Raw genomic sequence first — 21,971 nt, 5'->3', positions numbered from 1 at the left:
GAGACATCCTGGGAAGCTCAGGCACGTCTCCCTTGGTCTTCTGCTCACCAGGGCTCAGGGCCAGCCACACCCTTGGGGCTCTTCCATGGTCCTCCCTAGCCCTCAGCTGCTGCCCTGAGGCCCCCTCCTCATGCCACAGTTCCAGGGTCCCCAGCAGAGCCCTCTCCGGTGTAGCTGGAGCAAGTTAACAACAAACAGCACTCCTGGGGACAGGCGAGAGGCAGGGATGAAGAAACTGCCCATGCACCCTAACAGCTGGGACTGCACCCAGGCCCCCCTCTGCATTCCTGCTGAGGGTCTGATGACATCCTGTTCAGCATGTCTATACAAACAAGCCTTGTGTTCATCTCAGAGTTGTTTATGTTAATAGAACAACTTGGGACCCAGCCAAATGTCAACATCGGGGACTCGTTAAATAAACCACGGTGCCACCCATACAATAGAAAACCACCTAGCCATTCAAGATGACATCGAGGAAGACTATGAACAGACCTGGAAAGCTGGGTGCATATATTGCTAACTTTTAAAGGCATCTCACAAAACGACATAACATTAACAGTTCTGTTTGAGTGCTCTGGTGACTGGTGCTTATCACATTCTCTTCTGATTTGCCCGCACTTTGTGCAATGGATAGGTAATAATACATAAAAGTTACTTACTGAAGGTGCCTGGCTTTTATGCTGTTAAATCGCGAGGACCAAAGCATATGCAGGAAGCCTAGAAATGCCTAGACAGCAATTTCAGCCACAGGGCTGAGGGGATGGCCCTGCACTCCCCATGCCCTTGGGGCAGGAGCCTGTGGCTGCTGGGCTCCCATTCAGAAGATCTTACTCTTGCACACACGTATCTCATCATTTGGAAGAAACTGGCCCATTTACGCCCAAGGAAAGCCAGCTGTTCTCACTGCTCCTTGCACGTGAGCTCCTGCCTCCACAGTTTGTCCTTGCCATTCCCTGGGCCTGAGGAGCCCTCTGGCATGCCCCCAACGTAGGTAAACTCTACCCATCGGTGCTAGGTGGGTAACGGCTCTCCCCAGATATCCACCCCCTAACCCCTGGACCCTGTAAGTACGTGACCTCTCTTGGCGAAAGGGAGTCTGCAGATGCAGTGCAGGTTACAGACCTGGAAATCGAGAGACTAGACTGGATGCTCCAGGTGGACCCAGTATAATCACAGGTGCCCTTAAAAGCAGAGAACTTCTCCAGCTGGGGTCAGAAGAGATGTGGCAAAGGAAGTCAGAAAAATCCAAAGCATCAGAGGGACTCACCTCCCACTGCTGGATGAGGCCACACATAAAGCATTTAGGGGAGTGTGGTGGCCTCTAGGAGGAAAGGCAGGCCCCCTTCTGATGGCCAGCAGGGAAAAGGGACCTCGGTCCTGTCACCACAAGGATCGAAACAATTCGAACAAGCTTGGAGGCAGATTCATCTCCAGAGCTTCTAGAAAGAAATGCAGCCCTGCCAACACCCTGATTTTGACCTTGTGAAACCAAGCAAAGGATCTAATAGAGCCACGCTGTACTCACACCCCAGGCCTACAGAACTGTGGGACACTAACTCTCAAATAGGCGATGTGGTATTACTGACTCTAGTCCCATGCTGTACCTTGCAAGGTGTCATTTTAATGTATGAAACTTGTGGTAATTTGGTAGGGCCACATTGGAAAGCTAACACACCATCCTTCAGCACCAGTACAAATGCCACCTTCTCTGATTTCTCCATCCAAGCATTCTGCTCCTAAGTTTCTTCAGCCTTGACTATGGTCCACCTGTATCAGGGGTATTTTTCTCCTGCCCGACTGTGTGCTATGCAGGGCAGTATCTGAGGCCTCCTCACCTTTATTTTCCTTCCAGGGCAGAGCACATTCCTCATATGTAGTCAGTGTTAAGTTTTTGCCGGAAGGATGTCTCATGACCTATATGGGTGGTTATTGTTTAGTAAAATGAGTTGCTGTGGCAATGGGCCCTAGAAATATTTGCAAATATACAAAGGAGTAGCTGATTGATGATGGCAAGTGACAGCATTAAGAAAAACCAGAATGTGCAGAAGTAGGCTATGCTAATTTTTGGATGCTTGGAATCTGAGCGCTCTAGCAGTTGGCTCTAAGACGCAAATCTGTACACAAAATAAACAGGATTGAAAGTTAGGATCAAAAATGTTTCAGTATATAACCTCTTAAAACATTCGACTTCTGGCAACATGAAGATTTAATTAAATGAATGTTCTTCTTCTGCTTCAAATGGATACAAATGTTGTTAAAAAAAAAAAAAAGTAAAATAATGTAACACCCAGCTGAGCTCAAAGGAAAGAAAGGGAAACCCCCACTTTCCAGAAAAGAAGAGGGCACTCAAAGTCAGGATGTCAAGAACAAGAGCTCCCAGAAAAGCTCCCATCCCCACTGATGCAACTACTACCGGTGAGGGAGCCTCTGTTACCCTTGGTCTCTGAGTGACTGAGTAGAGTAGACCCCCACCAACATCCTTTGATGCCAGCATAGGAATGAAAAAGTGAGTGAATCTCCAACATCATGTATTAAAAGTTTCTCCATACCTACGCAATGGAATACCTTGAAATAAAATATCTTAGCAGCAGAAAGGGAGCCAGGGAGACAGAAGACTCTACCTGCAAGGGAATGGCTGTTGGGCTGTCACCAGAAAGCGATGGTCCTAGGACTGGGAGAAACAGCCGCCACTTACACTTCAATACCCAGAGGAGCCATCACTGGAGGAAGAAGGTAAAATAAAGATGTTTTGAAAAAAGACTAAGTTGACCATTCACAAACTCTGAGTGGAATACTGCTAACAGGTGTGTTTCTGAAAGAAGGACATTGAACCCAGAAGGAAGAAGTGGGTTATAAAGGCAGGGAAGAGAAAAACAAAGGTAAACATATGAGCATTACTAAATGCTCAACTGCACAAGAATCACACTGCTAATGACTCACACGAGTGTTAAAACCAGGTCAAATGTTGGTGCTCAGTGATAGAAGCATGGTGGAAGAGAAAGATCGGAATGAATGCATTCCAAGGTTCTTCCACTGTGGTGACAACACGTAAATATTAAATAAATGCAGGCTTTGCTAAATACAGTGGGCAGGTGAAAAATGTACCAATTACCTTTAAAAGAGTAGAAATAAAATGCAGAACTGCCAAACTAGCAGAGAGAACAGGGAAGGAAGGGAAGAAAATGCTTGAAGCCAATGGAAGACAGTGAGAAAAAAAGAACATGGTCAGGAGAGAAACACCAAATGGTGTTGTTTGTAATCATGAAAGCTTGGAAATAGCATGAACATCCCTCAGCAGAGCGATGAAAAAATACATTTTGACAAGTACATTTAAGAAAACATAATGTAACCCATAAATGACTGAACCAGATCAAATGGGCCAAGATGGTTACATATCCAAAGGGTAATGTTGAGGGGCACCTGGGTGGCCCAGTGAGCTAAGCCAGCCAACTCTCGATTTCAGCTCAGGCCATAATCTCAGGGTCCTGAGATCGAGCCCCGTGTGGGGTTCTGCAGTGGGTGCGGAGTCTGCTTGGGACTCTCTCTCTCCCTGTGTCTTGCTCTGCCCCTCCTCCCACCCACATGTGCATGCACACACGCACTCTCTCTGGAAAAAGTGGGGGAAGGTAATGTAATGTTGAACGGAAACTCGAGCTGAGGGACTCCTGGGTGGCTCAGCGGTTGAGCATCTGCCTTTGGTTCAGGGCGTGATCCCAGTTCAGGGATCGAGTCCTACATCGGGCTCCCCGTGAGGAGTCTGCTTCTCCCTCTGTCTGTGTCTCTGCCTCTCTCTGTGTGTCTCATGAATAAATAAATAAAATATTTGAAAAAAAAAAAAAGAAACTCGAGCTGGGAAAGGTTATCCCCATATGATACCACGGACATAGTTTTTTTCAAAGAAAACTTTTTATTGAAGAAAAATATACATATATAAAAGTGTACAAATCATAATGAACAGTTCAATGAGTTCTCAAAAAGTGGCAGGTCCTTGTAATCAGCACCCAGATTAAGAACTAGCACGTTACCAGGCAGCCCAGAAAGACCTCCTCACTCTCCTCCAGGTACTATGCCTCTCCAGAGATAACTACTACTGCAACCCCAAACCCCATAGGTTAGTTTTGCCTAGTTTTGAACTTACATACATGGGATCCTACACACAAAAAGTGTGTACTCACTTTGTGCCTGGCCTCTTTCATTCCGTGTTGTGTGTGTGAGCTGCATGGTTACTGAAGCATGGAGCTACAGCTTACTCACTCTGGCCTGTGCCCAGGTTCCATTGCATGAATATGCCACAATTAATTTACATCCCTCTTAGTGATCTACCTCTGGGGTTTTTCAGTTTGGGTCTTAACAAGCAGTGCTGCTGTGATGAATCTTGGACTTTTCTTTGGGTGCATATGCACACACACTTCTCTTGGGTATGTGCTCAGCAATCGCTGGGCCAGAGAGTATATGCATGCCTTCCGCTTTAGCAGACTCCCAAATAGTTCTCCAAAGTGGTTTTACCAATTTACTTCCCTAACATTATATGAGAGATCCAGTTACTCTGCATCTTATTTATACTTGAGTTTTTACTCTTTTAAATGTGAGCTATTCTGGTGGCTTATGGGTATGAATTTTAAAACGCACTCGTGCACGAGTACATACATTGCTCGTGGATATATGTGTATATATATATATATATATACAGTAAAAATATAAAAACATGAATGGGGAGAAGAGACACAAACCTTAGGACACAGATTACCTCAAGGCAGAGAGGAAAGCCTGAGGGTGGGAGATACACTGGAGGGTTTCAACTCTACTTATAACATTAATATTTAAACATGGGAAACAAATGTGGGCAAGCAAACATTTTTAGAATTGGGTGGGACGTATATATTTGTCTTTGATTTTTCTCTGTATTACTTATGTTTGATATGCACTATAATTAATTTTTTTATTTAAGAAAGAAATTCCTTAAAAATAGACCATAGGAAAGGAAACAAATTCACAGTGTATCTGGTTATAAAATACAACACTTGAAACTCAACTAATAGATCAGACATTGCCTTTCTGGATATATATGTATAAGTTATATGATATAGATAGATATAGATATAGATATAGATATGATAGATATGATAGATATGATACAGATATCTATATTTTGCAGGGTGGGCAATCCCTCACAGAATGGATACCTCTGGAGTATCCATTTAGAAATAAGAATTTCTTGGTATGTTCTTGCACTAGGAGGTTTCCATTCACCGTGCTTCCATTCCATTCATTCCATTTCACACACTTGCTACACAGAACTGAAGCTATAATGTAGAGAGTCAGCAAGGTCAGTAGAAAGAACAAGTTGGGCTTTAATTTTGCCACTGCCACATCCAGAGTCCTCAGTCACCTCTCCGATATACAGATGGTTGGATAGACCAGGGTTTCTCATCTCTAGCAATGTTGACTTATGGGGCTAAATAATTCTTTGCTTCAGGGGGCTGCCCTGTACCTTGCAGGATGTTAGTAGCATCCTTGGACTCTACCCACCAGGTGCCAGGAGTCACCACCCCTTCCCTAGCTGTGACAACCAAAGAGGTCCCCAGACATTGCCAAATGTCCCCTTGAGGGACAAACCACTCCCACGTGAGGACCACTGAGCTAGGTCCTTTGGAATTGTCCCTTCTGGCTCTCAGATGTTTTTGCTTTAGGTATACCATCAGAGCAATGCATGCCACTTCCTCAGAGCCCAGGTAAATGTTAACATATAAGGAATCAACAATGGCAAGGCACACAGCCTCCCACACACAGTCACTTTTGTGTGGGACTCGTTTGCTATCTTGGGAAAAGAGGAGGATTCAATGGAACAGTAGAGGAAATTGATGATGCTTTGACCAGAGGACATTTTTATGATAATGGGGCAAGTGGCCCTGGATAATGATTGAGACTCGAGGTACAGTTAAGATCAACCAAGCAACTGTTACGGTTTGGGTCTTTGAGTGGTCTTCTTGAAAGCCCCCCCTCCAATGGCCTGACTGGGGAGAACTCCCACCCCACTCCCACCCCACTCCCGCCCCCACCCCCATAATACAATCTGTCTCCCTTTCTTTCTCTCTCCCTTGCTCTTTCTCTTTGGCAGGGAGGATATACAGCTTGCTATATTCAAAGAAGTCCTCTCTCTCCAATTTCTGAAACTCCATTTCAACCCTTTATTTTCTTGAGGTAGATGATGAGCTAAAGGTGGCAGTTTCCAGCCACACCCTCTACAAATCTCGCATAGATGACTTAGCATCTCACTCTGGAATGAGGGGATGTTTTCCACTTACTGTTTTGTTCCAATTGGTGGGGCTTAAGAAAGAATCCCATTTTATGATCCTGCTCCAGAAGCTGAGTCATATGCCCCCCTTGCCACAGTGTTTGCCTTGGGCCCGGAGACCTCCATATCTCCTTCTCAACCAGTATAACTAAATGTCTATCAGAGCCCCCAGCAACCTGACTCAATTGCATAAGAGCAGGCCCATGTGGCCAGCAGAGGTCTGATTTAGAGTCTGCACCAGGAGTTGGGCACCCTTGTCTTAAGCCTGTCCATCTCACTGAAGGGCTATGGGACCCCGAACAAGTCAGTGACCCTCTCTGGGCTTAGGTTTCTCAGCTCTCAAACAAAGAGCTTGAGCTCGATGGTCCCCATGCTCTAGAATGCTGAGTTGGTCTGGGGGAATGTGCAAGGCCAGGGCTGGGCCAGTGCAAGGGCAAAGCCAGACATTTCCACTCCCATCCATGGGCTGCTTTGTTCGGGTGACAAGATTGTCACAAGATTTGTCTCCTGCCTTAGGGACATGAACTCCTGCCGTGCAAGATAAAGATGAAACAAAAGGGCAGGCCCCTGGGCCAGGGGGCCCCAGGGTGATGTCAAGCCTCAGCCAAGAAAGCTACAGGTTCCAAATAGCCTTATCCCAGGATCTAAAATAGGCAGCAAATGGCTTCCAAGCTCTCCCTCAACTAAAGATAAAAATACCATGGGCTCAGGGATGTTCCCAGTCATAAATCAATAAGCAAGGACTATTTCTGTCCTCATTCTTTGCCTTTTTCTCCTACGCCCTCCATCCATCCTTCCCTCCCCATCATGGCCTTGCAGTCACCTCAGCTCTGGAGTAGGGTGATGTTCCTCAGCTGCCTTCAGACAACATTTGAGCAGCTTGGCCACGCCAACACTAGAACCCAACACCGCCTACAGGTGAATAGCTAAGCATCCAGGGTGCCTCCCACAACCTCTGGAAGCCTGCTTAGCCTGATCCCACTTTGTCAGTCTGATCAGCTCCTGGTATACACCAGGCTTCCTGGCTGTAAAGCCTGGGTGGTTCTCGGGGAGTAAACACCCCCCAGCTGACAAAGTCCTCTGTGAGCTACAGGTAGGGCTTCTCCTTCAAGGAGCTGCAGAGATTAAATCTATACCTCATAGGGCCACTGGGAGGATTAAATGAGATCCTGTAGGTAAAGCACTCCGTGTGGCACCTGGCAAGTTACAGACACTCAGAAAAGAAGACTTGCCTTCCCTCTTCCCCTCACTGGCCATTCATCAAGAGCTCAGGCTGCCATGGCTGATCCACACCCACATCATCTGAGGGTTCTTTCTAGATTTTGTCATTCTGAAACCCTAAGTCAGCTTTAAGTCCAGCTTGTGAAAATACTCTGTCTACACTGAGATCCTCAGTCAGCTCCCTGGTAACTAACCCCGGATGGATGCTCTGGGCGGGCTGGGTTTGGTCTCATGTCCAGTCTTCCACCGCCCTCTGCAGGTTGCAGTGGGATACTGCAGGCAGGGTTGGCCGCATCGGTCTGCAGGGCTCGGAAGACCAAGCACCCTCCCATCAGACACTCCAGTTTACCGATTAACAGGGCCGGGCAAGGCCAGGTGACTGAGAGAAGGAGACCTCAGCACCACACAGTGGTTTATGGCTCGCAAAGCACTTGCTTGTTGGATTTTCATAACCATTCTGCATTTTCTCTGTTCCTAAGCTCAGAAGAGAATTCACGGTCATTTAGCCCTTGCAGGCTTGCGGATGACAGTGGACAGATCTCAGTCTTAGGCTATTGTCCTAATGTCCTAGAACATTCCAGAAAGTCAGTGAAATGGACGTGCAAGGATATCCATATAAATATCAGTTCAATTTCTAATGTCCTTTACTCTTAATGTGCTGTAAAACAGCTGGCGTATCTAGAATACTGTAAGGAAGGGAATTTTGTAAGAAAGTGTGGGGGGGCCCCTGGTGGCTCAGTTGGTTAAGCATCAACTCTTGATTTGGGCTCAGGTCATGATCTCAGGGTTGTGCGATCAAGCCCCATTTAGGGCTCTGTGCTGGGTGTGGAGCCTGCTTACCATCTTTCTCCCTCTCCCTCTGTCCCTCTTCCACCAAAAGAGTGCGTGTGTGTGTGTGTGTGTGTGTGTTTGGTGTATGTGTTCTCTAGAAATGAAGGCTGGCTAAGACATGGCAGATATTAGCATTTGGGGAGATTATGATGATTAATAAGCATTTCTCATAGGCCAACAAGCTGACCATTTACTTTATTAGTGGCATCAAGCACCAGGCTCAAGTGCATAGCTTCCATCATTCTCCTTCCACGGTCAGAACCATGGCCCCATCTGGCAGAAAGCTGGGTGTTTGAAGCAGTGAAGGCACATGACTGACACATCACCCACCCCATACCACACAGCAATGAAGTCACCGGTTGGAGCAGCTAGAGGGATGTTTGCTCCTCTCCTGTTCTCTTTACCAACCTCAGGAACTTGGGAGAATCTAAGCAGGATTCACTAAGCCCAGATATCACATCACAGTAAGGGAGCCAAGTCTCTGATAGCTGCAGATCCCTTATATAACTGGAGTTTTCAGGTCATATATTTATAGACTTTTAGAGCTGGAGAAGGCCTTAGAGATTATTCCAGTCCAACCCTTTCATCCTGCAGTAAAATAAAGCACAGAAAAGAGAAGTGACAGACCAAGGTCACGCAGATAGAGACACAGCTGAGATGAGAACCCAGGCTCCTTGACTATGATTCCTCTGGCTCATCTTGATTTTTGTAGCATGATTTCTAAATGGAAATTATTGTGGCTTCAAATGAAGATTTTTCAACCTGATTTTTTTTTTAATGTACAAAAGGGAAGAGAAAGAAACCGAGCACATTGTAGGTGCTCAATAATTGGGTTGGTTGGCTTTTGATGATGTGGAATAATTTACTTTCTGCCACTTAACATGATCAGATTCAATTAACCTTGAATTTGTTTCATTGTTTATTTTCCTCAATGACCCAGTGGTGGGTAGAGGTCTGAATCTCACCCCACTGTCCCGCTGCAAATTTGAGTATGGATTTGAGGTTATATTATGACATTCATTGGTTTGAAGGAAAGGCTTTCTGAAAAAAGCACACGGATTTAGAATTTAAGCTTCTAGAGGTTTGTGGGCATCCTCTTTGAACCTGAGGTTCTACAGCCTGTCCTGTGAGTTGGGACATAGCACAAGAACTTCTTAAACCTATTTCAAAAACATGATTAAAACAGACATAAAAAGATTCTAATTGCCTATTAGCCACATGGGCCTGACAGTTCTGAATTTCCTTATTGTTAAGTTTGCAAATCATATTTGTGATCAAAATCTTCCAACGCATTCAGTGTTCTTCCAAACACCAATCTGATGAATCAAGCATCATCATCCCACAACTTGTATAGACTCATGCTCTGCAGGGTGGGTTCCATGCTCCATGGAAGCTCTGATGTAGCATAAGAAGACTCTTCTGGGGGCTTTCTCTTCAGACCCTCACTGACCAGGGCTTACAGTTTTCTGGTATGCCAGTGACACACTAGGAAGGAACAGCAAAAACTCAATGCCAGGGTCTTCCCGCAGCACAGGACATGTTGCCCCCTCTGATGCACATGCCACCTCCCACCAACTGCCAACCACCATTCCAAGATCAAACGCTCCTCTGTAGTCTCGGCTGTTGGGAGCTCCCCCCAGGGCAGGACCCTTTAATTTCATAGTCATTCATTTATTTTTGATCAGCACTTTCCATGTGGTAGACACTCTAGTGGGCTCTGAAGATGCAGGGATGGTACTCAGTCCTTAAAGGCATGATTGGTTCATAGAATCAGCTACTTATGCAAACCAACTGCAGGGATTTTAAATCACTGGTGTGTTGTAACAGAGCAAAAGGGCTTGGATGAGAATCTGTCCTTTAGGTCTGGAGACCAAGAAGGTCTCTTTAAATCAATGAGTTCTGCATTGGACCATTTGCAAGGAGCTAATTTGCAACCTGTGTAAGTTTATGGGGAGCCATGTAGCACCTCACCTCCCAGGGAATGGAGTTTGGGGAACTGTCAGCATTGTGGCCATGTTGGAAGGTTCTGGGCTGTGGGAAAGCTGCTGCAGATCTCGAGCATCCTCACTGCCTGGAAGCTCCACGCATAGTCTGGCATAGTTCTTACCCCATAGCTAAAGCTATTGGCAGATGAGGGTGGCCAACTTAGGGACCCACTGGCCTCCCTCAACCTCAGTGCTGAGGCCTGGGATGGCAGATATGCCTGCTCTAGAGGCTCTCCTGTACCCTCCCCGTACATGGGTCCATGAGTACCCATTTCACCTCTAAACCCAAACCCCCAAAGGCCTATCAAATCTCCTATCAAATACCTAAGAGGAGATCCAACTTGGGTTATCAGGAAGAACCCAGTTCTTCTAACTCAACAGAGGCTGCTGCTATTGCAAAGACAGCAGGAGAGTCTATGTGCGCAGTGTCCAGTTCAGCTCAACTCAGAGGCAACAGTGGAGGAAACTGTCCTTCCATGGTCTTCTTTTGCCAGGCATTGTCCACTACAAGCATCTTATAGGGACTTCCCACAATGATACCAAGGACCACGGAATCCCTGCTACATTCTGCTACGTACACTGAGGTAGTAACCAGTTATCCTATAATACAATCATCTGGTTTCCTGAAAGACTTCCAAGTCTTCATGGGACCCACGTGTGCCAGTATCAGCATGGCACACACCAATCAGAGAACAAATGTGGTTCATCTAATTGATTAATTAACTCTCTTTTGGTTTCTGTCTCCATAGTACACACACTGTGACTTTCACAAAGACGGGTCTCAAACCTGCCAGTGATGGACACTAAAGATAAAATTCTTGGGGGCTTCCATCCATCATCCTCATCTTCATGGAAAACAATGAAATCTAGGATAATAGCTATGCACCAAAGAGCCAGCTTCCCTCTAAGAAGACCCAGCTATAAGCTACAGCTTGAAGGGATTTCTTGCTGTTTTCTAGCAAGTTGGAGGGGGTGCCTCAATGGCAGGCGGAAGGCAGCATGGACCCAAGGCTGCACAGTGGAGAGAGCCTGGTATTTCCCTGCCCTCTCTGCCATGCTCAGACCTCTGCCCCGGCCTCCCCCAGACAGAGAGGGTGCTCGAGGGGCCTCATACCAGTGTGGTGAACTCGTCCACGCAGGCATTGCGGATCTTTTCTGGGGTTGCAGGGCTGTCTAGCCGGAAAAGCTTCGTTTTACAATCTGAGTTCCTAGCACGAGCTGCACGGACGGCGTCCTTGATGGCAAAGAAGACAGAGGCTGCCAGGAAGAGGGGCGGCTCCCCGACGGCCTGGGTGGACAGAGCACAGGACAGGGAATCAGGCAAAGGGACCCCAGCCCCCACACCTGCAGGGCTGGTGCTGCTGGGAACCCCAGCCGCCACCAGTGGGCTGTACCCAGTAAGGCTGGGAGGGTGCTCAAAGTTCTTCAGGGACTGAGAACATCAACCTACTAAATGGTTGAACCTCATTGGCATATTTCTTTTTAACTCTCACTCCGTGATTTTCTGTGATGACACCATGCAAATAAAATGCACCATTACCAGTTGTATTAAATAATTATATTTAATGGACAAAAATGTCTGACATGAATTTTGACCCTTTCCTCACAGTTACGAGGCTAGAGGAGTCATCTTGCTGCCACTCTGACAACAACATTTACGGGTACCATAATAATATTTACAGGCACCATAATTGCACTTATAGCATCGTCTAGAATATAGGCATCAAGACAAGCAGGAATTAAACATTTTCTAGCAGAGGTGGTTTTGTCCCCCAAAGCACAGATCAGAAACTGCCTGTATCAAAATCACTAGGGACACTTGTTTAAAAAAAAAAAATGTGTATTTTATTCCAGACTTACTGGATCCAAATTTCTAGGGATGGGCCCCCCAGAACTGCATTTTTATCATGAGTCCGCGGTGATCCCGAGGCACGCTAAAGCATGAGAGTTGATGGCAGGGATCACAGAGTGTCTAGACCCAACCACAGTAAAGTAAACCATGAGGTGAGTAAATGGGTATGTTTCACTGGTCACAAGTGGTCGCCTGTCTTCCTTCTTAGATCTAGGACTATATCAGTCAGCTTACTTGATATTCACCATTTTTTCATCCTTGTTGGGGACAGCGGGGAAATAGAGGATGGCTATAATGCTTCAGGCATACAGATCAAGTTTAAGGTCAGGTATCAGCCCCTGAAGGAGGCAAAGGGTTTACCCCGAGATGTTGTCTCATCTGCCATGAATGGGGGCTATTCTCGTGGGAACTCAGGGAGGAGGGTGTATCCACGGGATCATCTTTAGGATCAAGCATCAAGATGCCCACCTGAGACCCCGATGTAGGTCAGGATTGGATTAAGGAATTCCTCTGAGTGTCCCCAAGGGGATAGCTTTGACCACACGCAGGTGGTGTCATCCCAGTTTTCTTGTTCTCAGGCGGGGACTGCCTACCCCTCCACCATCCTCACCAAAACCAGTGTCAAGCAAGCCCTCTTGTCCTTCCAGACGAACCCCCTGCAGACCCACGGCGGGTGGCTGGAGCCACTCCTTAGCACCTGGAGCCTCCCACAGTGCAGACCAGGCGGCAGCACAGACCAGGGCAGCTGTACCTTGGACGCATAGATGGCCTTCTTGTTGGGGCAGTCGCGGAGCAGGGACACTCTGAACTCAGTGGGGATGTTGCCAAATGCAGGGATCTTATAGGTGCTGGGGCCACGGGTCTGCAGGCTCCCCTCTGGGGAGTAGTGCAGCTCCTCCAGGGTGAAGAGGCCAAGGCCCTGCACAAATGCTCCTTCCACCTGTGGGGTAGGCAGAGACCGTGGTCATTCTGCTTTCCCCCTCCCCAAGGACAGACACTGCTTCCCACATCGGGCACCAGGCCTCACCTGGTGTGGACCTGGAAAGAAGCTGAAAATAGCCCTCCCCAGCCTACCTGGCTCCTGCCCAGCCTGGGATCATCTATCTGGGCCTTCACCAGGTGTTGGTATAGGCAGAGCAAAGGCATTAACACTGAAGGTTAGATTTAGAACTCGTCAGCAATTCCAGAAGGGTCACACCATGGTAGGCATAATTTTTCATTAAAAGCTGCTGCAGGGCAGCCCGGGTGGCTCAGAGGTTTAGTGCTGTCTTTGGCCCAGGGTGTGATCCTGGAGACCCAGGGTCGAGTCCCACATCGGGATCCCTGCATGGAGCCTGCTTCTCCCTCTGCCTGTGTTTCTGCCTCTCTCTCTCTCTCTCTCTCATGAATAAATAAATAAAATCTAAAAAAAAAAAAAAAAAAAAAAAAGCAGCTGCAGCAGGTGGAGATGTTCGCTCACATGTTGCCACTAGGGAAACGGCAGCTCCAAGCTGAGAAGCAGGCTCCCAGGCTAACGGTGGCTGAGTGTCCCTCGGGGGCCCACGCACCTCCTGTGTGCTAAGTGGGACCACGCACTCGCAGGCAGCCGCATGAGACGGGAGGGATTTCTTGGAGAGCAGATTCAGGTTTTTAGAACTCCCAGCCCTGCCTGCCCCTGGGAGTAGGAGCGCCCCCCACACAGGGCACCTGCCACGCTCCACCGGCCCACGCTCCACTGCCATTTCCCCAGCCTCCCTGCTCACCATGGACCCCGGGTGCCCCACTGCCCAACAAGTGTGTTCTCAGGACCAGGTGCCATCACCTCTGTCTGAGGCGCCGGGCGCAGTGCTTGTCTCTAGGCGGCGCTCCTCCAGTGGTTGTTCAGTGAATTGATAATGCACACAGTGACTAAGGACTACGTTTCTGCATACTCACTAATTGTCCATTTTTGAGAAATACACCTGCTGTTTTCTACCAGAGCTCAGTACTTCAGTTCTTGGTGCCCACCTCTATCACCTGTTCCACCAATCCTACCCAACACTCCCATATTTTCCAAAAGTGATTTTCTTCAAGCCACCCCTGTATTCCTCTTGCTTGAACCCATGTCTTTTGCCCTAGTGACCCCCAGCATTCCATGCTTGACAACGCTTACTTCCTAGAGGACAAAATGCGTCCTGGTGGAAGAAGAAGGAGGAAGGAGAAAGTCCTCAGACGCCACTGCCTGCACACCATCCCAAACTCAATCTCCATTCCACAGGGTGCCCCTTCCAATCTGTATGTGCTTTTGGGTATGTAGGAGTGTGTGTACACCCAGTGTCTTCACCATTCATCATCTTGTTCTCTGAGGTCATGAGTGTCCTTTCCAGAATCTACGTTAATGTGTCTTCTGCCTTGAGAGTTGGGGATGCTCCCCTCTATCTAACTCCTGCTGAGGGAGACTCACATGGTACCATGTTGTTCAGAGCTGCTTTAAGATGACATTGGACAAAATGCATTGGCTGGTGACCCTGGGAAAGAAAGTGACATACTTGTGGCCAAGTCCATCACTACCCTAGTCACCCACGAGCCTTACCTGTCCAATATCAATGGCAGGGTTCAGACTGGAACCAACATCCATGACAATGTCGGTACGGAGGTTCTACAGTAGGTGGGGAAAATAAAAAGCAGTGTGAGAAGAAAGGAATGTGTGGGATGATAGATGGGTGTCGGTGACCCTTATATTATTGTGTCAACACAAATAGCACTTTCAGAAGCAGAGTGCCCCAGGCATGCTCCAGCAGGGTGTTGAAAGCACTGCCAGCTGGCACTGGCATCGTCAAGGCTGAGGCGTGAGGTTGGGGCAGCTAGGCAGGGGATGGCAGAGGCTAGGCCTTCCTGAGTATCAGAGGTAACTGCGCACACATCCACGGATGATTGGGAAGGCTGGTTCCCAGGTCCCTGGACTCTGAGCCTGTGTCTGGGTAGATTGTGTAAGAAAGGAGGTAACAAGCTATGTTCCAAGGGCTTATTCCAGCCTGAGCCCTGTTTTTGTAGGACCTATGTGCTAATAATGTGTTTGCATTTTGAAATGACTGACAAAAATAAAAGGAATGTGGTGTGACACATGGAAATTATATGCAATTTACAGTCAGTGTGCACAAACCACATCGTAGGGAAACACAGCCGTGCCCATTTATTTGCATACGTCTGTGGCTGTTTTCCTGCTACAGTGATAGGGGCAGAGTAGTTGAGACAGAGTCTTTGGGGCCCTGAAAGCCTCAAATATTTGCTTCCTGGTCCTTTATAGGAAGTTTTCCAGCTATGATGTCAGACATTATTTTCCCAGCCAGAAAGCGTCTCTATCGGTTCTTGGCATTTGCAATTCACTTGTTTCTCCTCTCTTTCCCCTAACTTGGTACGAAGGCTTCGCAAACTTCTTACTTTGTGATCCCCGGTTAAGCAATCGATCTCCACTTCAGAGCAAGCCACCCCATAGGAGAAGTAGTGGAAGGGATTCCCCGAGTTAGTCTCAAAGCTGTAGCCAAGGTTGGGTGTCCTGGGGGAGAGAAAAGAAAACACAGCGGATGTATTAAGATGAGCACCCTCCCCACTCCCAATCTTTCCCTCTCTTTCCCTCTCTCTCTCCCTCTCTCTCTCTCTCTGTCTCTCTCACGTGTGCACATGCAGCTTGACCCACAAAATCCTAAGACTCCAAGGGGTTTATTTTTTCTTTCAGCTGTTCTTTATAAAGTCCAGGTGTTTTTAATATTTTGAACCTGTTAATGAAATCCAGGTGTTCTAGAGCATTCTGCTTCACGTCTGCTCAATTTTGCCCATGGACCTTATGTGCGTCATTCTATGCAGCGAGCGGCATATAGTATCAGTGTGCTGGCCTTGACATGGTAAAAACAGGGGACATGTTTGCCCAAGCCCACAAAGGACACGAAGGACACATTCCAAAGGATCTGCGGAACTAGAATTCAGGGTCTCAGAACCAGAGATCCTGCCCATGTTGCCTCCTGGGCTGCTCACCTTTCTCCAGGTGAGAGCTGAGGTCAGCATCCCATGCCAGCCTGGGTGCATCTCTAACCACTGGCCTACATTACTCCTTGGCTAGTGGCCCCTTCCCAGTCTCAAGAAATGATCTGACAAAAGTGTTATCGATAACTGCTCTCTTATACTTTGTTCTTCTTCAATCCGGAGTTTCTTCTACAGTTCCAACTTCACGTGAGTCATACATGTGTGTGCGTGTGCATATTCTAGCACCTGGAACTTGTAGTCCTCCACACCTATGTTTTTCTATGCATGACACAGAAATAATGTGAGCTGATGGGATCAGAATCTGCATGAACACAAAACCAGCACAGAGCTGAGGGAAAAGTCTCCTCCCAGGAGAACCCACCACCTTCTTGGATCTCTGATTTTACCATCTTCGCTTGGGTGTTCTTTTATATTACCCAGTTTTATCAACTCTGAAAGTGAAACAAGAACATCTGAGAAAATCTGTACTCATGTGTGTTGGTGCAGGTTGAGTATCACATAATCCGGGAAGCATTGGCAAAACATTATTTGGCCTAAAATACATATTGAACTATTTCTCCAAACCCATTGATCTGTGAAAAAAAAGATCCTAGTTGAACTTCCCAGAGAAAGCTAGAACATTATGGGTGATCGTAAATATAATCACATTCTTTTTACAGCCTCTGAATCACATGGGCACGGTCCCTAGCTCTTCGCGCTGCTACTGAATTTCTAAGCAGCAGAAGGGACATGCTCTTTTCCAAATCTCACTTTAAGCTCCCCTGAATTCTGCATTTTGTAACAAGACCATGTGCTCTAAATCCTCCTGTCCTCCTTTCAAGGTAAAGCCTCCATGAAGAAATCCAGTGCATAGTACAGAGTAACACACATGGTAACTCTGCACACCAGACACCCCTGGTTCTAGGAGAACCCCAAGGGAGGGGTGGCTGGTGATGGTTCCACTATGTTATTAATGAGGAAATAGGCCCAGAGAGAATCCCTGATTTCTCCCAAGTAGAATAGTACACTTCAAGGCCAGAACTAGAACACAGGTCTTCTGATATGGTGTTTTTGCTTCCTTGGCACACAGACAGCGATGCTGGGTATTTTAGGGCATCTTTAAAGTGAAATTAGCCGAAGTCCATTGAAGAGATAAGAGTTTTGATGGAACTTCTCTCTCCTGACCAAAGGCTGAGAGCATTCGGTGCTGAGGGGACTTCAGAGGTTAGGATGACAACACATGGTGAGGTGGTGAGACCAGCACTGTACTTACCTATAAAACCCAGTCGCAGACAAGCTCACTGTGTTCTCGTAGGCGTCTATGACCTGAAGAGAGGAGACAGACAACAGGAAGGGCTTAGCATGGTTTCCAGAATCCCTGATGCAGCACTGAGATTTCATGAATTCACCTTCCTCATCCAGAAGCTGACTGCATACCAGTGGCTCGGCTCCCACTTCCACAGCTTGCCTCACACGATCATTGCATGAGATGACCGCACTGTACTCTCACCTGGGCTAGGTCCCCACACTGGAAACCTGGGCCCTAGGGCAGCCTCTTAACTGGTCTTCACCCTTCTATTAGCCTCCCCACCCCACCGGGGAGCCCAGCCCACCACAAAAAGCGTCCTAACGTGCCATACTGCCCACATCACTCCCCTACTCTAGAGCTTTTGATGACTCCCCATTGTCTCCAGAGCACATGCCTGACATTCAGGATCCCAGTGTTCTCTCCAGCTTCATGCTGCACACAATCATGGCCATGCCAGCCAAACTCAGCTGTCAACTCTGTCCCAGCCCTTCCATGTCCCCACACCTCTACGCTGTCATTCATGCAGTTCCTCCACTGTATCTACCCAAATCCTTTTCTACCCTCAACGATCAGCTCAAGCTTGCCTCTCTGTGTCCCCATGCTGAAATATAAACTACCAAAATCAACCTAGATTTGTGTGGTATTTACATGTGCAGTAACTGCGAGCGTGGGAAGGAAAGGTCAGTCACATGAGGCACAGTAAGTGAGGAGGTCTGAGAGAACTGGCTTATTTTCTTTAAGTCTATTGAGGGAAACTTGTACTCTCCAACTGGGTCACGTGTGGGCTCACTCTGTATGTTACCACTGTGCCCACATTTCCTACCCTAACTCTGGGAGATGGTAAAACTAGGCTGCCACAGAGATATATGCTTGTTCAAAGAGATGCAGCCTCCCACCAGAGAGAGACAACCTTGTGGCTTCCCTCCAAGGGTTCCTGACACCGGTGTGTCAAACCGGTGTGTTTGGTTTGCCTCCAAACCAGAAACCAGAGAACTGGAATCATTCTTGTTACGAGTGCTTGCCTGTCACTTCTAAAACCACAGGAATGATACAAACTCTGGGTAATGTCTTTCTCTCCACTTCTTCACAGATGGAGCCTCAATGGACCCAGACTCCAGAGCTAGAAGGGGAAGTGCTGTTAGGGGCAGCCTTCTGACAGCAGGAGGTTTGAAGAAAACCAGGCTCATCAAGATTGAGGACAAGTGGAGTGAGGAACCAGGCCAGAGGCAGCCCACCTTTTGAAGCTCAGGACAGCCAATTCTCCAGTTCCCACAAGGCTGTTAAGATCCTGTATCAAAATTTTCCCTCAAGGGCCTTCCCTCAACTATGAAAACCACAGAGAAGGGAGCCCAGCAAGGTAGAGAATTTCCTTGGCCTGTGAAACCATACAGACCCCCCACAGCTTCTCTGCCTATGTGACTAGATCATGACCCTATTCCTGCTGCAGTAGGGACAGCCTTCAAGGTCTCTCATTTCCGAAAGCAACTTGGATCACCTCAGACTTACCCAATCTTCCCAGGAGCCACTAGGATTCTTTTTCTTGAAGGGCTCCAGTCTTTTCAGGATGGTCTTACAAGCTTCCTAAAAACACATCCACCACATAGTGGACATATTAGTCTTCTGCATTTCTTGGCCCAGGTGAAATCCCAAGGGCCTTGGCAAGGCTACCTCCAAGTAATGCTATGCCCAAGGTGCCACTCATATAGGCTTGCCACCCTCTTTGGAATGATGGAGAGCCAGGGTGGAAGCCACAGGACCCTGCCAAAGGAACCAGCACTGGCCCTTGCTGGGAGAGCACCCAATTCTCTGAAATATTTGAGTGATCCCAAAGGAGGTGACTTTTCCCAGCAAACTCCTTTGTTAATTACATCCCCCCACTTCGAAAGAGAAACAAGCAGGTCTGACCTGGCCACCTCCCAAGTCGAATTCCAACCTCAGTCCATAGTCTTGTGACCAGTTCTAACACTGAGGAGGATGTCTTTCCAGAATGCCTCTTGTAACCCTCCAAATTTCCTCCCCCTCCTACACTCATCCTTCTTGGCTTCGATGGAAGCCATTATGGCTCTTAGGCCTCTCTTTCAGCTTGGTGTCAGGAGGAACAGCATTCTCCTGAGTAAGAGAGCCAAAGGCATGGTCACAGTCAAAGAGCCTACAAGGACCCTTCCAGCTCCTGTCCCAGAAGGCCATCTGGGCCCAAAGCCCAGGGCTGGCCGTCAGCTCTGCTGGCTGCCCAGTCTCCTTACATAGACAGCCTGTCCATTGATGTCAGCGCTGACGGAGGCGGCCGTGGGAGAGGTGTTGGGCACAGTGTTCGTGCTTGTCTCACTGATGTAAATCTTAGAGGTAGGGATTTTCAGAGCTCTGCTGGCCACCTGGGAAAAGAGACAACATCACCCTCTCAGGGAGGGGTTAGCATGGGACTTGGCTGCCTTCTACCTCCAGGACAGATTCAGGGCTACTTTTAAAGGCAACAAAATAATTTTATGAACTATAATCCTTTTGAGACTGAGATGTTCTCATACCTGTCTCAGTCTGAAGCAGAACTTCATGGAGTGATTTTGTCAGATAAAACAAAAATTCATAAACCTAATGGTGACTAACAGTACTTTTTAAAGGTAACCTTGGCTTTTTGGCCAGTCCGTGAGCCAAGCAGGGACTCTAATCCAGTTGCAGTACCTTAGCTCCACTGAGTGGGGAAAGCTGACTACCTTTACAGACACAACATACACACTTATACACTGTTGGGGAAGGTCATCGAAAGATGTGACCACCAGCTGACCCGTGAGCTGGACTTGGGGATCAGAGGCTCACCACTTCCCTGTCCTTGAAATGTGGGTTCTGCTTGCTTTTCCTGCTCCCAAAGGCTGCTCCAAGGACACGGCCTCCGAGGATGATGATGTAGGGTTGAGAACACCTGCACAGTACCTTGACTAAACCCAATTAAGGCCTCTCTCTATGTATGCTTTTAAGACTCAGTGGGCAAGGGCAGGGATCCATCCATCTTGTCAGCACTCAAGGCAAGCCTCTTATGTAAGTTCCATTTGCTTATTAAAACTGTGACCTTACGGGACACCTGGGTGGCTCAGCAGTTGAATATCTGTCTTTGGCTCAGGTCATGATCCTGGGGTTCTGGGATCAAATCCTGCATTAGGCTCCCTCTGCCTGTGTCTCTGCCTCTCTGTCCCTCGTGAGTAAATAAATAAAATCTTTTTAAAAAAAAATGTGGCCCACCAACCCAGGCTTCTTTTTTTTTGTCTCCCTACTGCCCTCTGAGTACAGAGGCCAGTTTCAGATCATACCTGGGAAGCTTCCCAGGAGCTTGCAAACCAACACAATCACAGAGCCCTAGAATGTTGGTAACGGAAGTGACCCCAGTGGCCACCCAGCCAACGCCTTTGCACAGATTAGGAAATAGAGACCAAGAGGAAAGAAGACTTGCCAAAGGCCACATGTAAATGGGCAGCAGAGCCAGGACCAGAGCTGAGGCCAGCTTCTGCTTTTGCTTCTTCTCTGTGCTCCTGCTCGGTTTCTCACATCATCCCTGACCCAGAGGTCTCGGTCCCAGAGAGGGCTCCCAGCCTCCAGGTTGCTCACCTGGACCATCTTGGTGTGTAGGCCTTGGCCCATCTCAGTGCCCCCATGGGTCAGCAGCACAGAGCCATCTGTGTACACATGAATCAGGGCTCCTGCCTAAGGGAAGAGAAGGATACACAAAATTCAGTAAATCCTAACTCATCTTGAAGCTTGGGACCAACAGTGCCAGAGCCCAGGAGAAAGAGAACCAGCAGCAGTGTTCTGGATAGAAATCTTAAACTACAACTAGAGCAGTGTAAATCTCGTGATGTAATGATGTAGCCCCTCAACAGCTGGAGAAGTTTTTCCTATTTCTCTTGGTGTGCCTCCCATCCTCAGAGGGAAGGAGGTCAAATGTCTTTGTGTCCACTCTACGGATGAAGCAATAGGATCAGAAAGGCAGAGTAGCATCTGTAGCCCTATAACCCATAAGGGTAAGAAGTAGAAGTTGATCCGAAACCTCTGAATCCCATGCTGCCCTTACCGACCTGTGCCATTCTGGACAAACAGGGATATGCAAGTTCAACTTCATTTAAACAGCAGAGAGCCCCTCCACGCAGCTCTGCTACCAGTGACAGTGGCCCTTCCCTTGCAATGCTGCACACAGAGGGGAAATGCGGCCCCAGCCCAGTGGAGAGGGCGAAATTACACAAGGCATTTACCTGATTCAGAAAAGAAAGAGTGAAGCTTATTCCAAACTTGGTAGGAATTATACACAATCCTCTCTTCTTCCAATAATTCTCCCTGGAGAAAAAAGGAATATTCTCATAGAACCTTCTCCATCACGTTTGTGTCAGCCCACACATAGTTTCAGACAACATCTTTGCAAAATTGGAACAAGGCATCCTTGGAGCTGCCCACACAGTACTTATCATACCTCAAGTTGGGTAAGCCAAATGAGAAAGGTGGGATTTGGGTTCTGAGTCC

The 21,971-nt window shown here is 47.6% G+C and overlaps 1 protein-coding gene across 3 annotated transcripts in view; it reads right to left on the bottom strand.

Moving 5' to 3' along the window:
• Positions 1-8,527: 8,527 nt before the first annotated feature.
• The window catches only part of XDH (xanthine dehydrogenase), a 60,384-nt gene continuing 46,940 nt past the window's right edge, over positions 8,528-21,971 (bottom strand). For all 3 annotated transcript variants that reach the window (XM_072770620.1, XM_072770621.1, XM_072770622.1), the window contains 10 exons: positions 21,707-21,788; positions 21,066-21,161; positions 19,715-19,843; positions 18,978-19,052; positions 17,436-17,488; positions 15,584-15,698; positions 14,736-14,801; positions 12,936-13,124; positions 11,447-11,620; positions 8,528-9,832 (listed from right to left, as the gene is read on the bottom strand). In XM_072770620.1, coding sequence (XP_072626721.1) covers positions 9,782-9,832; positions 11,447-11,620; positions 12,936-13,124; positions 14,736-14,801; positions 15,584-15,698; positions 17,436-17,488; positions 18,978-19,052; positions 19,715-19,843; positions 21,066-21,161; positions 21,707-21,788 — 1,030 coding nt within the window. In that variant the 3' untranslated portion in view covers positions 8,528-9,781. The remainder of the gene's footprint in view (positions 9,833-11,446; positions 11,621-12,935; positions 13,125-14,735; positions 14,802-15,583; positions 15,699-17,435; positions 17,489-18,977; positions 19,053-19,714; positions 19,844-21,065; positions 21,162-21,706; positions 21,789-21,971) is intronic.

Source organism: Canis lupus, chromosome 12 (assembly GCF_048164855.1).
Source record: "Canis lupus baileyi chromosome 12, mCanLup2.hap1, whole genome shotgun sequence".
NCBI classification, from domain to species: domain Eukaryota; kingdom Metazoa; phylum Chordata; class Mammalia; order Carnivora; family Canidae; genus Canis; species Canis lupus.
This window is presented reverse-complemented; position numbering and strand designations above follow the sequence as displayed.